General features: G+C 51.9%; 1 protein-coding gene and 1 pseudogene across 2 annotated transcripts; one reads left to right on the forward strand and one right to left on the reverse strand.

Moving 5' to 3' along the window:
- Positions 1-318: 318 nt before the first annotated feature.
- LOC145340272 (uncharacterized) lies at positions 319-7,629 on the reverse strand (the record flags this gene model as incomplete). Its single annotated transcript, XM_080184718.1, has 3 exons — positions 7,541-7,629; positions 1,879-1,957; positions 319-687 (listed from the first exon to the last, which is right to left on the reverse strand). Coding segments are annotated over exons 2-3 (445 nt in total), but the record flags the coding sequence as incomplete, so codon positions are not given.
- Positions 7,630-11,482: 3,853 nt separating this feature from the next.
- On the forward strand, positions 11,483-15,838 carry LOC145340271 (SPRY domain-containing SOCS box protein 4-like; annotated as a pseudogene). Its single transcript, XR_013886227.1, has 2 exons — positions 11,483-12,150; positions 15,680-15,838. The product of XR_013886227.1 is annotated as an SPRY domain-containing SOCS box protein 4-like (transcript).
- Positions 15,839-22,507: the final 6,669 nt, after the last annotated feature.

Raw genomic sequence — 22,507 nt, forward strand, 5'->3', positions numbered from 1 at the left:
GGGATGGGGAGGGGGAGGGATGGGAGGGGGAGGGATGGAGAGGGGGGGGATGGAGAGGGGGGGGATGGAGAGGGGGGGGATGGAGAGGGGGGGATGGAGAGGGGGGGGATGGAGAGGGAGGGGATGGAGAGGGGGGGGATGGAGAGGGGGGGATGGAGAGGGGGGGATGGGAGGGAGTGAGGGTGGGAGGGAGTGAGGGGGGGAGGGAAGGGAAGTTGGAATAATGCAGTATGTGACGCCTCTCGGAGCGGAACGGCCGAGGAGTGGTCAAGCTGGCACTGTGGGCAGGCAGGGCACGGGGGGGGACGGGTTCCTCACCTGGGCTGACGGTCAGTTGGACGTAAGCACACGTGTCCACATCGTACGGCTGCTGGCTAATGACCGTACACTGGTACAGACCCGTGTCATTTTCCGAGACCCGGGACAGTCTCAGGGTGGCGTCTCTCTTCTCAAACCAGCTGGGGGTCAGCGAGGTGCGGCCCGCAAACTCTCTGTCCTGGCTCTTGTTCTCCTCGTACCGCTCACGCTCGTGGACCACCAGGGGCGAGGTGCCCACCACTATCTTCTGCCAGGATACCCGCGGGTCCTCCGGCAGTGCCCCCGTCCAGTTAAAGCGGCATGGCATCACCACGGTGCCCCCACTGGCAATGCTCAGCTCCTCCTGCAGCCTGGAGCAGCTCAGCTGGGCTGGGGAGGGAGAGAGAAACAGCCTGGATCAGTGTGTGCTCACACTCTGACACACTCACACCCTGACACACTCACTCACAAATCCTGACACACACAGCTCCTCCTGCACTCTGGAACAGCGCAACTGGGCTGGGAAGAGAGAGAAACGGCCTGGATCGGTGTGTGCTCACACTCACTCACACTCTGACACACACACACACACTCAACTCCTCCTGCAGCCTGGAGTAGCGCAACTGGCCTGGGGAGAGAGAGAAACACCCCAGGTCAGTGTGTGCTCACAATCATTCACACTCACTGACACTCACTGACACACTCACATTCTGACACACTCATGCTCACACACTCGGACATGCTCACTCACACTCTAACACACACCAACACACTCAAACGCACACTCTGACACACTCACACAGACACACTTACACTTTGACACACATACTCACACTCTGACACTCTCACCGACACATTGGCTCACACAGAGCACTGCGACAGTGCTGATGGGGGGCACTATGTGCTCACACGCGCGCGCACACACACACACACACACACACATTCACAAACAGTCTGTTGCCAGGGACCTTATAGCCTGAGGTGGGGGGGCATGGAAACCACTCCACATCAAGGCATAGCTAACCAGGAATCTCTCCGGCTCCAACCCCCGGCCACTGGCGTGTTTGGAAGTGTTTCCAACTCAATATCCTTAAACAGTTTGACTGCATTATGAACAAGATGGTGGAGGGGTAGCGGTTGGAGAACCGCTTGTGTGGCAATCAAATGTCGGATGGGATCTTCCCATGCATATGCTCTGAGTGCGGCGGTGAACATAACGTTGGCTCCTAGCACCGTGTCGTCCGATACCCGGATCGTTAATACACGCACACGGGAGCAACATCGTACTGATGGGAGGGCAACCTCTGATGCGACTGGGTCACATAATCAAATCCGTCGACTTTCAAATCCTGGGGTGGGACTTGAACCTGGAGCTACTGGGCTCGGAGACAGGAATGCTAACTCCACTGCCCACAAGGCAAGGCCCAGAAGTGACTTGGCCATCCCTAAATGCCACCCCCCCCAAGAAGGTGGTGGATAAGCCACCAACTTGAGCCAGGGTTCAGGATGGCAGGCTCGGCGGAAGGTGGTGGAAGGCATGGAGGAGTGAGGAGGAAGGGTAACTCCGAGGGCAGTACTTACTCTTCGCTGAGCTCTGAGTGACTGCCATCAGCAGAAGGAGGAGCGACAACCTCTGGCTAACCATTGTCCAGGGCATAACCTGCAGTGAGACAGAGAGAGAAAGATCCCAACAACACATCTATTTATCTAACCCCGTGCTGTACCCGTCCTGGGAGTGTTTAATTGGGGGGACAGTGTAGAGGGAGCTTTACTCTGTATCTAACCCCGTGCTGTACCTGTCCTGGGAGTGTTTGATGGGGGACAGTGTAGAGGGAGCTTTACTCTGTATCTAACCCCGTGCTGTACCTGTCCTGGGAGTGTTTGATGGGGGGACAGTGTAGAGGGAGCTTTACTCTGTATCTAACCCCGTGCTGTACCTGTCCTGGGAGTGTTTGATGGGGGGGACAGTGTAGAGGGAGCTTTACTGTGTATCTAACCCCGTGCTGTACCTGTCCTGGGAGTGTTTGATGGGGGACAGTGTAGAGTGAGCTTTACTCTGTATCTAACCCTGTGCTGTACCTGTCCTGGGAGTGTTTGATGGGGGGACAGTGTAGAGGGAGCTTTACTCTGTATCTAACCCCGTGCTGTACCTGTCCTGGGAGTGTTTGACGTGGGGACAGTGTAGAGGGAGCTTTACTCTGTATCTAACCCCGTGCTGTACCTGTCCTGTGAGTGTTTGATTGGGGGACAGTGTAAATAGAGAATGTGCAAACTCCACACAGACGGGGTAATTTAGCATGGCCAATCTACCCAACCTGCACATCTTTGGAGTATTGGAGGAAACCGGAGTTCCTGAAGGAAACCCACGCAGACACGGGGAGAATGTGCAGACTCCACACACAGACAGTGACCCCAAGCTGGGAATCGAACCTGGGTTCCTGGTGCTGTGAGGCAGCAGTGCTAACCCACTGTGCCATCCCAGCTTGATGTCTGGCACGGATATGATGCACTGAATTTGCTTTATACTATGTGTTCTGCCCAGGGCCAGTGTAGGTTAGCGAGGAGAGGGGGAAGATTCAGGTTTGCTGTGGGGGCATTGGGGGTGGTGCAGGGAGGGTGTGTGAGGCCCCCTCAGGAACGGAGACTAGCCACTCAAGGGGGGAGGAGGTGGCGTCGTGGCATTGTCACTGGGCTAGTGATCCAGAGACCCAGGGTAACGCTCTGGGGGACACGGGTTCGATTCCCAGCTCGGGTCACTGTCTGTGTGGAATCTGCACATTCTCCCCATGTCTGCGTGGGTTTCCTCCCACTGTCTGAAAGACGTGCCTGTTAAGGTGCTAAAATTCTCCCTCAGCGTTACCCCGAAGAAGCTCCGGAGTGTGGCAACCCGGGGCGATTTCACAGTGACTTCATTGCGGTGTTAATGTCAACCTTACTTGCGACACTGATGCATTTTTTTTAAAAAATTAACTAACCGGGGCTGGCTTCTCACGAGATCAGGGGCAAGTCGACCAGGATCGCTGCACCCTCTCTGGTATGCCCTCTCCTGCGCGGTACAAAGCTGGGGACTACATGCGATGCCTTCCGTAGAGGAATAGCCAAACGTGTTTCCCTTCCCTCCCAAAGTGGAAAAGATGGTGGGGCGGAGGGATCACTCCTTTTGCCTGTTGCCACCCACCCCTCCCTCCTCCTGCCCCCTTCCCCCCCTTCCAAAGACGCAGCAGGGAATTTGACTGGCTGTTCGACTAGGTGTGGCTTCACAGTCGGATTACCCCATCCGCCCCCTCCCCCACCCCCCCCCCCAACCCCCCGTCCCGTCACAATTCCGAAACGGTCAGCAGGGAGACTGCGGACTTGCCAAAGCTCTGCCAACTCATCGCCCCCCCCCCCCCCCACCCACCCAACCCCAGCTGTTCGACAAGAGCAGGCGTCACGATCTGCCTCCAGGCAACTCTCCCCCCCGCCCCCCCTCCCCACATCCCAAGCATTCCCGGTCTCTCTTCCCTCCATCCGCCCCCTCCCTCCCTCCTCACCTCCCCCCCACCTCCCCCACCCCACCCCACCCACCCCCACTCTCTCCCCCTCACAACCCGTGCTCCCGAAATCCACATGGAAAATTCCGGAAGATTTCCGTTCTACCTCTTCGCCGTGCCTCTCGCCGAGGGAATATTCCGGGGGATTGAGGCGGGTGGGGGGAGGAGGGGGGACACAGTGGTTTGCGCTGGGAGCCATGTTGCGCTTGGCGGGAACCTAAGATTTCACCTCCTCCCCCCTCCCCACCCCCACAACAAAAAAGACAATATTAATCGCCTCACGGATTTCTGTGGACTGTGGGGAAGGGCGAGGGGGGGAGGGAGAGGAGGGATTCGAATACAGGCTCAGCGCACTACAGAGGGAGCCCCCCACACCCCCACCACCCTCCTTTTCGGACATTACAGTGCCCTCTGTGGGTCTACACCATCAAACGACCGCTGACATTCCTCTCGGGAGGGAGGGTGCCATGGTGATTAGCACTGCCGCCTCACAGCGCCAGGGACCCGGGTTCGATTCCCGGCCTCGGGTCACTGTCTGTGTGGAGTTTGCACGTTCTCCCCGTGTCTGCGTGGGTTTCCTCCGGGTGCTCCGGTTTCCTCACACAGTCCAAAGATGTGCGGGTTAGAGGGATTGGCCGTGCTAAATTGTCCCTTAGTGTCCAAAGATGTGCAGGTTAGGTGGATTGGCCATGCTAAATTGCCTCTTAGTGTCCAAAGATGTGTAGGTTAGGTGGATTGGCCATGCTAAATTGCCCCTTCGTGTCCAAAGATGTTTAGGTTAGGTGGATTGGCCATGCTAAATTGTCCCTTAGTGTCCAAAGATGTGCAGGTTAGGTGGATTGGCCATGCTAAATTGCCGCTTAGTGTCCAAAGATGTGTAGGTTAGGTGGATTGGCCATGCTAAATTGTCCCTTAGTGTCCAAAGATGTGCAGGTTAGGTGGATTGGCCATGCTAAATTGTCCCTTAGTGTCAGGGGAACTAGTTAGGGTAAATGCATGGGGTTACGGGGATAGGGGCTGGGTGGGATTGTGGTCGATGCAGACGCGATGGGCCGAATGGCCACCCTCTGCATTGTAGGGATTCTCTGGTTGTGGAACGGTGATGCCCTCGGCAGTGCGGCACTCCCTCGCCTCTGCCCAGGTCTGACGGGCAGGCTAACAAGATGCTGACTCACTGGTGAGAGGCCTACACATCCCTCCTCCTCCCCACCAACCCCCACCCCCCCCATCCACTTCCCCCTTGGTCACCCCTGGGGTATGGGGGGGGGGGTGTGGGTATCTGAAGCCTCACTCACACCTCTCAGCCCGTAATGTGTAACAGTTGGCTGATCCGGTTGGGTGGGAGAGGTTCCTTCTCTCTCTCTCTGTCTCTGCAGCAATTCCTACCCCCTCCTCCCTACCGCTCCCTCTCCCCTCCCCTACCTCTTTTCCCCTCCTCCCTCCAACCCCTCCCCTTCTCCCCCCACCTCCTCCCCTTCTCCCTCCACCCCCTCTTCCTGCTCTCTCCGCCCCCTCCTGCGTTCCCTCCGCCCCCTCCCCCCTCAGTTCCGCTTTTTCTCAGTCCGCCCCCATCTATCCCCCTCCACCTTCTCTCCCTCCCTATTTTTCTCTCTCCCTCTCCTCTGCTTTCTCGCCCACCCTCTCTCACCTCCCCCTTCTTTCCATCCTCCCTCTCTCTCTCCTCCTCCCTCTGTCCATCTATCTCTCTCTCTCCTCCTCCCTCTGTCCATCTATCTCTCTCTCTCCCCTCCTCTCCTTCTCCCTCTGTCCATTTATCTCTCTCTCTCTTCTCTCTCTCTCCTCCCTCTATCCATCCATTTCCCTCTCTGTCTGCCTCCCTGCCTCTCTCCGTTTCTCTCCATCATCCTCCCCTCCCTTCGAGTTCCCTTCTGTGTCTCCTGCTCTCTTTTTCTCTATCTGTCCATCTCCCTCTCTCCCTTTGTCCTCTGTGTGTGTGTGTGTTCTCTCCTCTGCGTCTCTCCATTACTGTCTCTCCCTCTCTCTCTTTCACCTGCTGTCTCCTTCTTTCCATCTCCAAATTTTCATTGCTTTTTCCAGCTTTCCCTGACTTACTCACTCTCTCTTTCTGTCTGTTTCTGGACTCGATCTCTATCCCTCTTCGCCCTGTGTCTCCTCTCTCCGCATCCTTTCATTGCATTTTTCCTGTTTCTTTCTCTCTCTCTCCACCACTCTCTCTCTCTCCCTTTGCCCTCTGTGTGTGTCTGTGTCTCTCTCTCTCTCCCTTTACCCTCTGTGTGTGTGTCTCTCTCTCTCTTTGCCCTCTGAGTGTGTGTCTCTCTCTCTCTCTTTGCCCTGAGTGTGTCTCTCTCTCTCCCATTGCCCTCTGTGTGTCCCTCTCTCTCTCACATCATCTTCTCTCCCTCCCTTTGCCCTCTATCTATCTACGCCCTCTGTGTCTCCTTCTCTCTCTCCACATCCTTTCATTGCGTTTTCCCTGTCTCTCTCTCTCTCTCCATCACCCTCTCTCCCTTTTGGCCTCTGCGTCTCTCTCTATCTATCTATCTCTCCCTCCCTTTGCGCTCTCTCTCTATATCGCTCCATCACCCTCTCTCTCTCTCCCTTTGCCCTCTGTGTGTGTCTCTCTCTCTCACATCACCCTCTCTCCTCTCCCTCCCTTTGCCCTCTCTCTATCTATCTACGCCCTCTGTGTCTCCTTCTCTCTCTCTGCATTCTTTCATTGCGTTTTCCCTGTCTCTCTCTCTCTCTATATCGCTCCATCACCCTCTCTCCCCCTTTGCCCTCTGTGTGTGTCTCTCTCCCTCCCTTTGCCCTCTCTCTCTATCTACGCCCTCTGTGTCTCCTTCTCTCTGCATCCTTTCATTGCGTTTTCCCTGTCTCTCTCTCTATATCGCTCCATCACCCTCTCTCCCTTTGCCCTCTGTGTGTGTCTCTCTCTCTCACATCACCCTCTCTCCCTCCCTTTGCCCTCTCTCTCTCTCTACGCCCTCTGTGTCTCCCTTCTCTCTGCATCCTTTCATTGTGTTTTCCCTGTCTCTCTCTCCATCACCCTCTCTCCCGCTCTCTCCTTTTGCCTCTATCTCTCCAAAACTCCCCCCTCTCTCTGTGTCTCTCTTCTACCTTTTCGCCCTGTGTCTCCTTCCCTCCCTCTCTGCATCCTTTCATTGTGTTTTCCCTGTCTGTGTCTCTCTCTATCTCTCCATCACCCTCTCTCTCCCTTCACCCTGTGTCTCCTTCTCTCTATCTCTCCCACACCCTCTCTCATTTTCTCTCCCTTCACCCTGTGTCTCCTTCTCTATCTCTCCATCTCCTTCTCTTCCTCTCTCTCCCTTCACCCTCTGTGTCTCCTCTCTCTATCTCTATCTCTCCCACACCCTCTCTCATTCTCTCTCCCTTCATCCTCTGTGTCTCCTTCTCTCTCTCCCTCTGCATCCTTTCAATGCTGTCTCCCCATCTCCCCCCGCCTCTCTATCTCTCCATTACCCTCTCTCCCTCTCCTTCTCTCTTCTGTGTCTCTTTCTCTCTCTCTGCATCTTTTCATTGCTTTCTCCCTGCCCCCTCTCTCTCTCTCCATCCCCCATCTCCACGGCTACTAACAGATCCTCTGCCTTGGCTGGTGAGAGGGGTGAGGGCTGGTGAGGGTGTGTGTGTGGTAAGGAGGGAGTGAGGGAGGGAGTGAAGGAGAAAGGGAGGGAGGGAGGGAGGGAGGGAGCGTCTCGCTCTGTACTCACAGTGCCAAGGCCAGTGTGCAGAACTGCACTGCCACAGGACACCAGCCCAGTCTCACAGCGAGGAGAGTCCTTAGCTTGTGAGAGGCGGCTCCCTGACGTATGGGGAGGTCAGATCTCAGACTGCGCATTTGTAATCTGGTGGAGTGGCAGGGATGGAGGTGGAGCTGACTGCAGATTCTCAGGGGTGGGATCCAACCCAGAGAGAGGGAGAGAGAGAAACAGATGGAGAGAGAAACAGAGAGAGAGAGAGAGAGACGGATAGAAACAGAAAGAGAGAGAGAGAGAGACAGAGGGACAGAGAGAGAGAAAAACAGAGAGACAGACAGATGGAGGGAGAGAAAGAGAAAAACAGAGAGACAGACAGATAGAAACGGAGACGGAGAGAGAGAAAAAAAACTGAGAGAGACAGACAGATAGAAACAGAGAGAGAGATAGAAACACAGAGAGAGACAGAGAGAGAAAAAAAGAGAGACAGACAGATAGAAACAGAGAGAGAGAAAAAAACAGAGAGAGAGAGAGAGGGAGACAGATAGAAACAGAGAGAGAGTGTCCAACATTCATGACCTTTTGTAGTTCCTTGCAGTCTTGGGCAGAGCAGGAGCCCATACCAAGATGGGATACATTTTTTGAAGAGATTTATGTAAGATATTAATGTAAGGCTTAAATTAACATTGCAATGAAGTTACTGTGCGTTGAACCTATTTGGTTCAACGCACCTAATCCTACGTAGTTGCCCCACTAATCCCGCTAGCTGACGTATCCGGGGACACAAAGGGGCAATTTAGCACGGCCAATCAACCTAACCTGCCCATCTTTTGGACTGTGGGAGGAAACCGGAGCACCCAGAGGAAACCCACGCAGAGACGGGGAGAACGTGCAAACTCCACACAGACAGTGACCCAAGCCGAGGAATCGGACCTGGGTCCCTGGCGCTGTGAGTCAGCAGTGGTCACCCACTGTGCCGCCCAGAAAGGAAGCTTTCTGTGGTGTAAAAATTAGTGAGAGTCGTAGCGGGAATGCCAAATTTCCTTAGTCTTCTGAGAAAGTTGGTGGGGCTTTCTTAAGTATAGTATCGGCGTGGCGGGGGGGAAACCAGGACAGGTTGTTGGTGATCTGGGACACCTAGAATTGAAGCTCTCGACCATTTCTACCTCGTCCCCGTTGATGTAGACAGGGGCATGTTCTCCTTACGCTTCCTGAAGTCGATGACAATCTGCCAGCAAACACTGAGTGTTTGAACATAAGAACACAAGAAATAGGAGCAGGAGTCGGCCATCTAGCCCTTCGAGCCTGCCCCGCCATTCAATAAGATCATGGCTGATCTGTCGCTGCTCAGTTCCACATGTGAGCAATGATGTGGAGATGCCGGCGTTGGACTGGGGTAAACACAGTAAGAAGTCTCACAACACCAGTTAGCAAAAGCCACTCACTTTCGGAGCGCTGCTGAGTGCTCTCTGTCTCTCCCTCTCTCTGTCTCTCCCTCTCTCTGTCTCTCCCTCTCTCTGTCACTGTGGTATCTCTTGCAGTAACCTTGAATTCTGAGCCTCTCGCTCCACGGAAGTCGCTCTAACAAATCCGTCACCGGAAATAGCAAACCATAATGTGACAATGAGAGAAGGTTAGAGGGAGAGGGAGAAAGAGAGAGCGAGACAGATAGAGAGAGTGGGGGAGTGAGGAATGACGTCAGTTAATGGCCTTCTTGCGCTGTGGGAGTCAGTGACAGTGTGGGGACAGATCGAGAGAGAGAGAGAGACAGAGCCGAGAAAGAGAGCGAGAAAGGGAGACAGAGGAAGGGACAGAGGCAGAGAGAGAAAGGGAGAGAGAGCGAGAGCAAGAGAGACAGAGAGAGAGACAGACCGAGAAAGAGAGAGAGAGAGAAAGGTAGAGAGAAAGGGACAGAGAGAGAGACAGACAGAGAGAGACACTGGGAGAGAGACAGAGAGCGAGATAGACCAAGAGAGAGAGAGAGAGAGTGATAGACAGAGGCCGAGAGATATAAAGAGACAGAGGGAGGACTGAGAAAGAGAGAGTGACAGAGAGAAATAGCGAGAGACAGACAGTGAGAGAAACAGAGAGATAGCAAAGAGAAAGAGAGATAGACAGACAGAGAGAGACAGACAGAGAGAGAGCGCAAGAAAATCGGGAAGAGGGAGAGAGAAAGCGAGAGAGACAGATGGAGAGAAAGGGAGATGAAGAGAGACAGACAGACAGAGAGGGAGAAAGACAGCGAGAAAGACAGAGAGAGACAGAGAGGGAGAGACAGAGAGATAAAGAGAGAGACACACACAGAGCAAGATAGACAGAGAGACAGATAGAGATAAACAGGGACGAGAGATTTGGAGTGACAGAGAGGGAGAGAGAGAAGGACAGAGAGAGACAGGTATAGAGTGCATGTGAGAGAGAGAGAGAGAGAGAGAGAGACAGATAGAAAGAGAGAGGCAGAGAGAGAAAACAGAGACAGAGAGAGCGAGACTGAGATAGAGAGAGGGAGAGAGAGAGAGAGACAGAGAAAGAGAGAGAGAGAGGGACATAGAGAGAGACCGAGAGAGAGGGACATAGAGAGAGACCAAGAGAGTGACAGAGAGAAACAGAGAGGGAGAAACAGAGAGTGGGAGAGACAGAGAGGCAGAGAGAGAGAGAGACAGAGCAATAGAGAGCAAGAGAGACAGAGAGAGAGACACACACACACAGAAAGAGTGCAAGAGAGACAGAGAAAGACACACTGAGAGACAGAGAGGAACAGAGAGAGAGAGAATCAGAGAGAGTGAGAGGGAGGGAGACAGAGAGTGAGAGACAGAGTGACAGAGGAACAGAGAGGGAGATGGAGAGACAGAGACAAAGAGAGAAAGCGAGAGAAACAGAGAGAGAGTCAGAGAGAGAGAGAGTCAGAGAGAGAGAGAGAGTCAGAGAGAGAGAGAGAGAGTCAGAGAGAGAGAGAGAGAGTCAGAGAGAGAGAGAGACAGAGACAGACAGAGAGAGAGAGACAGAGAGAGAGAGAGAGAGAGAGACAGAGAGAGAGAGAGAGACAGAGAGACAAAGAGGAAGAGGGTGAATGAGCGAGACAGAGAGGGAGTGAGGAATGACGTCTGTGAATGGCCTTCTCCTGCTGTGTGGAGTCAGTGTCAGGGTGGGGGGACAGAGAGAGAGACAGAGGGGTTTTGTGTGGGTGGGAGAGCAGCAGGAACAGAGCAACGTCCCAGCCCTGCGTAACAGCAGCTGATAACAGAGTGAAAGTGTCTATAAAAGGGGCAAGTTAGAAATCCTTTCATTACAACCAGGGAAAGCTCAGCTAGTGGCGGGTGTCACTGAGAGGGGGAGAGAGAAACAGAGAAAGACATTTACTGAGACTAACTCAGTGAGAGAGAGAGGGGTGAGAACGGAGACAGAGAGAGAGAGAGAGACTGAGACAGAGAGATAGACAAAGAGACAAAGAAAGAGAGAGAGAAACTGAGAGCCAGAGAGAGAGGGAGACATAGAGAGAAAGAGAGACGAGAGAGAGAGAGGAAAAGAAAGAGAGACAGAGAGAGAGAGACAGAGAGAGAGAGACAGAGAGAGAGAGACAGAGAGAGAGAGACAGAGAGAGAGAGAGAGAGACAGAGAGAGAGAGAGACAGAGAGAGAGAGAGACAGAGAGAGAGACAGAGAGAGAGAGAGACAGAGAGAGAGGGAGAGGGAGAGGCAGAGAGTGACAGAGAGAGACAGAGAGAAAGAGAGACAGAGAAAGAGAGAGAGAGAGAAAAAGCGAGAGAGAGACAGAGAGCGATAGAGAGAACACAGAAAGAGAGAGAGAGAGAGACAGAGAGCAACAGAGAGAGAGAGACAGAGAGAGAGAGAGAAAGAAAGAGACACAGGTAGATAGAGAGAGAGAGACAGAGACACAGACAGAGACACAGACAGAGAGAGCGGAGATATTTACCAAGTGTGATCTATTTAGTCTGGGTAGATGGGTTTGAAGTTGATGAAATCACTGGAGGAGGAGGAGGAAGCGAGGGAGGGGGTACAGACCTTTAAGGGTCTGGGGAGTGCCCGTCCGGCCAGCTTGGCATTCCTGCTGGAACTGCCCCCCGTTTCCCGGGAGGAAAGCCTCCGCATGGATGGAGTTTCTGGGACCACTCGCCCAACATGGACTGGCGAGAGGGCGACGCCACACCATCTGCAGGCGCCCGGCTCCAGACAGCACGGACTGTGCCCGGGTGCCCTGGGCTACCGGCGGGGGCTTCACGTCTGGCGGGTGGGCTGGCCGCTGGGTCAGAGGGGCAGCCATGCCGCCGTGGGGGTGGGTACGGCCTCCGCCCGGCTCCGCGCCCCCAATTACCGGGTACTGCTGGGCACAGGGGACTGCCAGTCCTGGGGCTGGGAGCTGGTTAACCGGCTGTACCAGGCTGGTAAAGCGGGCCCACGCTACCCCCAGATGCTCGGGGCACCCATCCCCGTGCCCCAGGAATTCCTGGCTGTGCTGGACTGTGACGAGGGCACCCTGAGCTTCCTGGTCAACGGCGAGTATCTGGGCCCAGCATTCAACGGGCTGAAGGGCCAGGGTTCTGTACCCCATGGTGAGCTGTGTCTGGGGCAACACCAGCGTAACTCTCACCTACATCAACCGACTGGACAGTAAGTCAACAGCAACAACCACCTGCCTTGGTATAGCAACCTTCCAAATGCTACCCTGGAGGGCTATTCGGGACGCCCATCAGGGAATGGACGGTGACAATTAGACAGAGAGAGAGACAGGGGGAGAGGAGAGAGAGAGAGAGAGAGACAGAGAGAGAGAGAGAGAGACAGAGAGAGAGAGAGACAGAGAGAGAGAGAGACAGAGAGAGAGAGAGAGACAGAGAGAGAGAGAGAGACAGAGAGAGAGACAGAGACAGAGAGAGAGACAGAGACAGAGAGAGAGACAGAGAGAGGGAGAGAGATAGAGAGAGACAGACAGAGATAGAGAGAGACAGACAGAGAGAGAGAGACAGTAGGCGGGAGAGAGAGAGACAGAGAGAGGAAGACAGGGAGAGAGACAGAGGGAAAGAGGGAGAGAGACAGAGGGAGAGAGGGAGAGAGACAGAGGGAGAGAGGGAGAGAGACAGAGGGAGAGAGGGAGAGAGACAGAGGAGAGAGGGAGAGAGAAAGAAAGAGAGAGAGTGAGGGAAAGAGAGAGAGTGACAACGAGAGAGAGCGAGACAGGGTAAGAGACAGAGAGAAATAGAGAGACTGAGAGAGAGAAAGAAAGAGACAGAGATAGAGAAAGAGAAAGATGGAGAGAGATTGAGGGAGACAGAGAGAGAGAGATAGAGAAAGATGGAGAGAGAGATAGAGAGGGAGACAGAGAGAGAGTGAGATGGAAGAAGAGACAGAGACAGAGAAAGAGAGACAGACAGGGAGTGACAGAGAGAGAAAGACAGAGTGAAACACAGACCCAATGATTTGAGAGAATCATAGAGGTTTACAGCATGAAACAGGCCCTTCGGCCCAACTTATCCATGCTGCCCCTTTTTCTAACCCCGAAGCTAATCCCAATCGTCCACATTTGGCCCATATCCCTGTATACCCATCGTACCCATCTAACTGTCTAAACGCTTTTTAAAAGACAAAATTGTACCCGCCTCTACTACTACCTCGTTCCAGACACTCACCACCCTCTGTGTGAAAAAATTGCCCCTCTGGACACTTTGTATCTCTCCCCTCTCACCTTAATCCTGTGCCCTCTAGTTTTAGACTCCCCTACCTTTGGGAAAAGATATTGACTATCTCGCTGATCTGTGCCCCTCATTATTTTATATACTCTATAACATCACCCCTCATCCTCCTACACTCCAGAGAAAAAAGTCCCAGTCTATCCAGCCTCTCCTTATAACTCAATCCATCAAATCCCGGGAGATCCCAGTAAATCTTTCTGCACTCTTTCTAGTTTAATAATATCCTTTCTATAATCGGGTGACCAGATCTGTACACAGTATTCCAAGTGTGGCCTTACCAATGTCTTGTACAACTTCAACAAGACGTCCCAACTCCTGTATTCAATGTTCTGACCGATGAAACCAAGCATGCTGAATGCCTTCTTCACCACTCTGTCCACCCGTGACTCCGCTTTCAAGGAGCTATGAACCTGTACCCCTGGATCTCTTTGTTCTGAGTGGGGTTGGGGGGGGTACAGCTAGGTGTCACTAATAACAACACTGAGCTGACCAAGTCTTTGACAGGGCGGTGGGGCAGGCAGGGGTAGGGGGAAAGGTGGGGGATGGGGGAGAGATGTTACCATATGATTTGGGACAGAGTTACTCATTCTTTCTGCCAGTGTTGGAATGGCCGCAGCACAGGAGACTGTTCAGCCCATAAGGTCCAGGCTAGCTCGCTGCAAGGACAACCCCAACCAGTCCCACTGTCCTAGCCTCTCTCTCTCTCCGTATCCCTGCCATTCCTTCTCCAACTGTCCTCCAGAAGCCAACATCGGGTAAATTAATGTGAGTTAAACTGAGTAGAGTGACCTTCCCCCAATTACGGCTGAAAGGCGAGCCAAGGTGTGTCGAAGTTTTCCACCTCGCACTCATCAGGACAAGCTCAAGAACGCCAAATTTCAAACTCTCCAAACAATTTATACCGGGGAAGGAGATGAGTGGCAACTGGTTGGCACTGCTCTGGACAACGCAACAGGGAACCCTCGGCGCCCCAGGCTCCCTGGCGGTGCAGTGGTTAGCACTGCAGTCTCACAGTGCCAGGAACCTGGGTTCGATTTCCAGCTTGGCCCACTGGCTGTGCGGAGTCTGCATGTTCTCCCCGTGTCTGCGTGGGTTTCCTCCGGGTGCTCCGGTTCCCTCCCATATTCCAAAAATGTGTAGGTAGGTAGATTGGCAATGCTAAATTGCCCCTTAATGTCTAAAGATGTGCACTTTAGGTGGATTTGGCCATGCTAAATCGCTCCTTAGTTCCAAAGATGTGTGGCTTAGGTGGATTGGCCATGCTAAATTGCCCCTTAGTGTCCAAAGGTGTGCAGGTTAGGTGGATTGGCCATGCTAAATTGCCCCTTAGTGTCCAAAGATGTGCAGGTTAGGGGGATTGGCCATGCTAAATCGCCCCTTAGTGTCCAAAGATGTGCAGGTTAGGTGGATTGGCCATGCTAAATTGTCCCTTAGTGTTCCAGGATGTGTAGGTTAGGTGGATTGGCCATGCTAAATTGTCCCTTAGTGTTCCAGGATGTGTAGGTTAGGTGGATTGGCCATGCTAAATTGTCCCTTAGTGTCCAAAGATGTGCAGGTTAGATGAATTGGCCATGCTAAATTGCCCTTAGTGTCCAAAGATGTGCAGGTTAGATGAATTGGCCGTGCTAAATTGCCCCTTAGTGTCCAAAGATGTGCAGTTAGGTGGATTGGCCATGCTAAATTGCCCCTTAGTGTCAAAGATGTGCAGGTTAGGGGGATTGGCCATGCTAAATTGCCCCTTAGTGTCCAAAGATGTGCAGGTTAGGTGGATTGGCCATGCCAAAGATGTGCAGGTTAGGTGGATTGGCCATGCTAAATTGTCCCTTAGTGTTCCAGGATGTGTAGGTTAGGTGGATTGGCCATGCTAAATTGTCCCTTAGTGTCCAAAGATGTGCAGGTTAGATGAATTGGCCATGCTAAATTGCCCTTAGTGTCCAAAGATGTGCAGGTTAGGTGGATTGGCCATGCTAAATTGTCTCTCAGTGTCCAAAGATGCGCAGGTTAGGTGGATTGGCCATGGTTAATGTTTGGGGTTATGGCGAGGGAGAGAGTTTTGTGAGAGAGTCAGTGCAGACTCAATGGGCCGAATGACTTTTCTGCAGAGTCGGAATTCTATGAATCCACGGTCGGAACTTCGTAGGTCCGGATATTCCCCTCCTGACTGACTGACCCATGCGGGAACAAACTAGGCCCCGGCCTGTTGACATGACATTTGGGTTGGGGAGAGTTCTGTCAGGATGCCCGCCACAGTCGGATAGCCTGTTGCGATGCCCACTGCAGTCGAATGGCCGTCGGCGTCGGGACACGGTTGGTGGCCCGGGGGTGGGGGAACTGCAGACGGGTGGGTGGGTAGAGCGTGGGAGTTTGAGGGGAGGAATGGGGGAAGTGGTGAGGGAGAGGGGTCGAAAGTTGGAAGGATCTCTTGCTGAGGGTTGGTCTGTGGTCTTTCCCAGGACAGCCAATGGCGCTCACGGACCTCTGCCGATGTCGGATCCAGCGGGTGGTTGGGAAGGGCCAGATCTCTGAGCTTGAGTCATTACAACTACCTACATCGATCAAGAAATATTTACAACATTCCTGAAGGAGAGAGATCATCCAATTCCCTACGTCAGCTCAACCTCAAGATCATTATTTATCTATCTATAAACAATTTGATTAAATCCAATTGTGTGGGGTTTTTCTTTTAAACAGACATTCTTCATTCTCCCCCCTTCCTGGGAAAAGCACTGTGGCCATTCCCAACATCCCAGAATTCAGAAGCACCTTCCACTCTCACGGGATCTTAATGCCAGCCACTGTTAGAGATTTGTCATTGTGCCAGACTGGTCTGTGTCCGCACATCACGACCCTTTCCCAGTTACACACTTCTGATTTTCTCCGACTAATAGCCTTGGTGTTTATCTGGGAAGAATTCCCAACCTTTATTTTTTCATGGCACCTTCTGTGATTCTTACCCTTGCGTGTTCTCAATTCTTTCATTCATGCTAAATTGTCCCTTAGTGTCCAAAGATGTGCAGGTTAGGTGGATTGGCCATGCTAAATTGCCCCCATAGTGTCCAAAGGTGTGCAGTTTAGGTGGATTGGCCATGCTAAATTGTCCCTTAGTGTCTGAAGATGTGCAGGTTAGGTGCATTGGCCATGCTAAATTGCCCCTTAATGTCCAAAGGACACTATGAACGGTATGCTTTGTCTGTAAAGCGCGCAAGAAAGAATACTTTTTCACTGTATCCCAATACATGTGACAATAATAAATCAAATCCTTCTCCCCTATGTACTCTATGAACAGTATGCTTTGTCTGTATAGTGCACAAGAACGATACTTTTCACTGTATCCCAATACATGTGACAATAATAAATCAGATCAGACCTGACCCTGGGGAACTCCTGTAGTGATGTCCTGGATGCTTTTTGACCCCCCCAAAAACCCCAAGAGTTTTTATTTGTACTCAGACCCGTGGAGACCACCCAGCCCATCACTCCTGATCTGTAGAACGTGGAACAGTACAGCACAGGAACAGGCCATTCGGCCCACTGTGCTGTGCCCAAGATGACTCCAAATTAAACTGGCCCCTTCTGCCTGCCCTTGTTCCCTCTGTTCCTCGTACATTCATGTGCTTATCCAAAAGGCCCTTAAATCCCCTTGTGGTATCCACCTCTGGCTGCGTGTTCCAGACGCCAAGTATTCTCTGTGTTAAAAAAAATCTTACCCCTCACAACTCCTTTAAACTTTACCCCTTTTGCCCACGCCCCCTAGTATTGGATATTTCAAGTCTGGGGGCAGGATTCTGGCTGTCAACTCTATCTAAGCCTCTTGTAATTTTATAGGCTTCTATCAGATCTCCCCTCAGCTTCCAGAACAAAGAACAAAGAAAATTACAGCACAGGAACAGGCCCTTCGGCCCTCCTGCACTGATCCTGCTGCCCGACTGAACTAAAACCCCCTACCCTTCCGGGGACCATCTCTCTCTATTCCCATCCTGTTCATGTATTTGTCCAGACGCGCTTTTAAAAGTCACTATCGCATCTGCTTCCACTAACTGCCGCGGCAGTGAGTTCCAGGCACCACCACCCTCTGTGTAAAAAACTTGCCTTGTACATCTCCTTTAAACCTTGCCCCTTGCAACTTAAACCTGTGCCCCCGAGTAACTGGCTCTTCCGCACTGGGAAAAAGCTTCTGACTGTCCAGTGTCATCTGCAGACTTGCTAAAGCACCCACGTATGTTTCAAGTCATTTATATATATCACTAACAGCATACGGATCCCTGCGAAACACCACTTGTCACGGACCTCCAGCCATTTCTCCCCACTCCTGCTGAACTTCACTCTATGGGCAGCACGGCAGTTAGCATTGCTGCCTCACAGCGCCAGGGACCTGCCATGGGTCACTGTCTGCAAGTTCTGCACCCCCTCCCCCCCTCAACGTTCTCATGGGTTTCCACTGGTTTCCTCCTACACTCCAAAGATGTGCGGGTTAGGTGGATTGGCCATGCTAAATTGCCCCTTAGTGTCCAAAGATGTGCGGGTTAGGTGGATTGGCCATGCTAAATTGCCCCTTTGTGTCCAAAGATGTGTAGGTTAGGTGGATTGGCCGTGCTAAATTGCCCCTTAGTGTCCAAAGATGTGCAGGTTAGGTGGATTGGCCATGCTAAATTGCCCCTTAGTGTCCAAACACGTGCAGGTTAGGTGGATTGGCCGTGCTAAATTGCCCCTTAGTGTCCAAAGATGTGCAGGTTATATGGATTGACCATGCTAAATTGCCCCTTAGTGTCCAAAGATGTGTAGGTTAGGTGGATTGGCCGTGCTAAATTGCTCCTTAGTGTCCAAAGATGTGCAGGTTAGGTGGATTGGCCATGCTAAATTGTCCCTTAGTGTCCAAAGATGTGCAGGTTATATGGATTGACCATGCTAAATTGCCCCTTAGTGCCCAAAGATGTGCAGGTTAGGTGGATTGGCCATGCTAAATTGCCCCTTAGTGCCCAAAGATGTGTAGGTTAGGTGGATTGGCCATGCTAAATTGCCCCTCAGTGTCCAAAGATGCGTAGGTTGGGTGGATTGTTCATACTAAACTGCCTCTTAGTGTCGAAAGATGTGCAGGTTAGGGTGGACTGGCCATGCTAAATTCCCTCTTAGTGTCCAAAGCTTCGGGGGAGGGTTGGGGTAACGTGTTGATTTTTGGTCTCTCGGAGAATTAAGGGATGCGGGGAGAGGGTGGGCAAGCAAAGTCCTGTCAGCCACGATGGCAAAAAATGTCGGCGAGGCCTCAAAGGCCATGTGTGGTCTCCCTGCTGCTACTCCTTGCGTTGCTGTGTTAGCAGAGGCTGCAAGTGGAGCTGTATCAACACTCGGGGAAATCTACCTACATTATCCTGCTGCTGACCAACATTTATGACCCTTTGTAGCTCCTTGCGGTCTTGGGCAGAGCAGGAGCCCATCCCAAGCTGTGATACAACCAGAAAGGATACTTTCTGTGGTGCAGCTGTAAAAAGTGGTGAGAGTCGTAGCGGACACGCCAAATTTCCTCAGACTTCTGAGAAAGTAGAGGCATTGGTGGGGCTTTCTACAGCTCTTTGCTGGCTAGAACAGGCACGATGAGCCAAAAGGCCTTGTTCCAAGCTTTGCGTTCCTGCAATTTTTATGCATGTACCTGGGGATTGAGCTTGTGACCTGGGATCACGGATGTTAATCCCCACAGCCACGGTGCTTAAAGTGGCCATTCCTCCCTTCCTATTCCCTCCAGGGACTGAGTCTCCCTTGCTCTGGGGCCCTGCCGTTAGTCTCGGCCTTGTGTAGCAGGCCTCACATTGACTATTTGAATGTACAACCCTGGCCCCTCGACAGTCGTACATGTAACTCCCTGCCGGATAGGGTGCCCAGGAAGCGGTGTGGCTGGAGTAGAAGGGGCTGAAATATTTTAATTTGAGTATTCGACAAGACAAAGAAAGCATGGGCCACTGCCAACAACCTCTCGAGTAGAATCATAGAGCCGTGCAGTGCAGAAAGAGGCCCTTCGGCCCATCGAGTCTGCACCGAACACAATCCCACCCAGGCCCTACCCCAATATCTCTACATATTACATCCACTAATCCCTCTAACCTACGCACCCCTGGACACTAAGGGGCAATGTCTTAGCATGGCCAATCAACCTAACCCGCACATCTTTGGACTGTGGGAGGAAACCGGAGCACCCGGAGGAAACCCACACAGACACAAGGAGAATGTGCAAACTCCACACAGACAGTGACCCGAGCCAGGAATCGAACCCAGGACCCTGGAGCTGTGAAGCAGCAGCGCTAACCACTGTACTACCTGGCTCAGTTCCACATTCCCCATTCCCCTCTCCCCATAACCCTTAATCCTCTTGCCTATCAGAAACCTACCAACCCGCGTCTTAAAAATATTCAGCGAGGCAGCCTCCACCTCCTCAACGGGCAGAGAATTCCAGAGATTCACCACCCTTTGAGTGAAGAAGTTCCTCCTCAACTCCTTTCTAAACCGCCCCCCCATTATCTTGAGGCTGTGCCCTCTAGTCCTACTGTCCTTTCTGAGCGGGAAGAGCCTCTCCACCTCAGAAAGGACAGTAGGGCTAGAGGGTTCTGCAAACAGATCCCGGGTTTCGGCACCAGTCGTTGTAGATACCTCTCAGACTAGTTGTGAGGCAAAATACAGCAGGTTTATTTCAAAAGCTTTTGGGAGAGACCGGGCACCTAACAGCGGACCTCCAGGTTTCTCGCCGAATACAAGTTGGGGGCGGCACGATGGTTAGCACTGCTGCTATCACAGCTCCATCACCTTGGCACCATCATCAGGAGGTGCTGGTGAAGTAGGGAAGGGGTTAATAAACTTTGTAATACTTGGAGTTTTGTAAAAAGAAAAGTATTGTAAGGCTTGTTTTTGTGTCTCTGAGTACAGATAATAGAAGCAGCTCTCCCTTGCTGCTCTACACAAGTTTATGATTTTTTCCCAGGCTGTGTGTGTTCAGGAATGTAGCTGACCCCAGCTAGTGTCTATTTTTGTGCCTTTAATATTATGGTCTTCTGTTTAACATGGTGGCGCTTACACGCATGCCTTCATATATATTTATGATGTACTATTTATATATTATGTACCGAGATATGCTATACAGGTACACACGAACATTAAATTGTTATATAGACCCCCCCCTCCCCGGTATGACAGTTAACTTGTTTGTGCCGGCTTGGATGTTAGCCACAGGTGTTGAGATGTGATACTGGAGCAAGGTTGAGACAGTCGTGACCTTGAGACAACCGTGAAGCAGCAATGTTACGATATAGCAGGGATATATTGGGATACACAATCTGCCGAGCCTGGAAAAGTGCGGACGTAACGCGAGGTGGGGGGGGGGTATAAATATCTACCCTTAAAATCATAGAAATTATACAGCACAGAAAGAAGCCATTCAGCCCATCGAGTCTACACCGACCACAATCCCAACCAGGCCCTACCCCCATATCCCTACATATTTACCCACTAACCTACACATCTCAGGGCAATTCTTTTTTTTAAAACATGGCCAATCAATCTAACCCACACATCTTTGGACTGTGGGAGGAAACAGGAGCAGAAATGAGGAGAATGTGCAAACTCCACACAGACAGTGACCCGAGCCGGGAATCCAGCCCTGGAGCTGTGAAGCAGCAGAGCTAACCCACTGCGCTACCGTGCCGCCCCAACGTGTTTTTTTGGGGAGAAGCCTGGAGGACCGCTGTTAGGTGCCAGGTCTCTCCCAAAAGCTTTTGAAATAAACCTGCTGTATTTTGACTCACAACTGGTCTCAGAGGTATCTACAACGATTGGTGCCAAAACCCGGGATCTGTTTGTGGGGCCAGTTGTACATCCAAGAACGGAGCTCCGGAATAGATCACCAAACTTTAAAGATTGGGTCAAATTCCAGTAGGTACAGTAGATGTTCGTCTGTGACGAAGGCGTGTGAGAGTGAAAAAGGTCTGAACTGAACACATGTGGACAAGGAGGCATCCATCTCTAACACCAAGCCTTAGACCAGTTGCACTGTATGAATGGTAGCCCCCCACCCCCCCAACACGAAGGTCTGGAGTTTGAAAAGTACCTTTTTACCTACAACACTGGAGGAAAGCTGCTGCCATCAGGCTTTTGAATGGACCTACCTCACATTAAGTTGATCTTTCTCTACACCCTAGCTATGACCGTAACACTACATTCTGCACCCTCTCCTTTCCTTCTCTCTGAACAGTATGCTTTGTCTGTATAGCACGCAAGAAGCAATACTTTGCACTGTATCCCAATACATGGGACAATAATAAATCAAATCCTTCTCCCCTATGTACTCTATGAACAGTATGCTTTGTCTGTATAGTGCGCAAGAAACAATATTTTTCACTGTATCCCAATACATGTGACAATAATAAATCAAATCAAATCCTTCTCCCCTATGTATTCTATGAACAGTATGCTTTGTCTGTATAGTGCGCAAGAAACAATACTTTTCACTGTATCCCAATACATGTGACAATAATAAATCAAATCCTTCTCCCCATGTACTCGATGAATGGTATGCTTTGTCTCTATAGTACGCAAGAAACAGTACTTTTCACTGTGTCCCAATACATGTAACAATAATAAATCAAATCAAATCCTTCTCCCCTATGTACTCTATGAATGGTACGCCCCCCCCCCCGACAAAACACGAAGGTCAGGATTTTGAAATGTATCTTTTTACTTATAACACTGGTGGAAAGAAAGAGGTGATTCCCGGAGATACGGGAGTGAAAGGGGGTCAGTTTACCTGTAGAAGTGTCCTTGCCAACAGGCCCGGGCCTCTGATGGGATGAGCGAGCACGGATTATACAAGTGTGACTGGAGTATTCCAAGCAGAGATGGCTTCACAGAACAGGAGGTGGACGTGTTTCGCTCTCTCTTCAGTTCCGGGGCCATGGGCGCCGCTGACAGGGTCAGCCAGTTGTCACCCACCTCTCCCCAGTCCCTCCTGAGGGGCACTGGTGAGATGCCCTCTTGAACCGCTGCAGTCCTGCGGTATTGCCCAGGGAAGCAAGCTCCAGGTAACTGAGTGACAGTGAATGGACGAAGTGAACGGCCGGAGAATTCCGATCCAGTCTATGACTGGAGCCAAGAACGGCCCAGCTACTGGCGTTGTTTTACCCCACACGGTCAGTTTTAACAAACGCGACACGGTGCCACAGTGGTTAGCGCTGCTGCCTCACAGTGTCAGGGACCCAGGTTCGATTCCCGGCTTGGGTCAAGCTCTGTGTGGAGTCTGCACGTTC

This window comes from Carcharhinus amblyrhynchos, unplaced genomic scaffold (genome assembly GCF_965287045.1).
Source record: "Carcharhinus amblyrhynchos unplaced genomic scaffold, sCarAmb.v2.hapA scaffold_890, whole genome shotgun sequence".
Classification (NCBI taxonomy): Eukaryota; Metazoa; Chordata; class Chondrichthyes; order Carcharhiniformes; family Carcharhinidae; genus Carcharhinus; species Carcharhinus amblyrhynchos.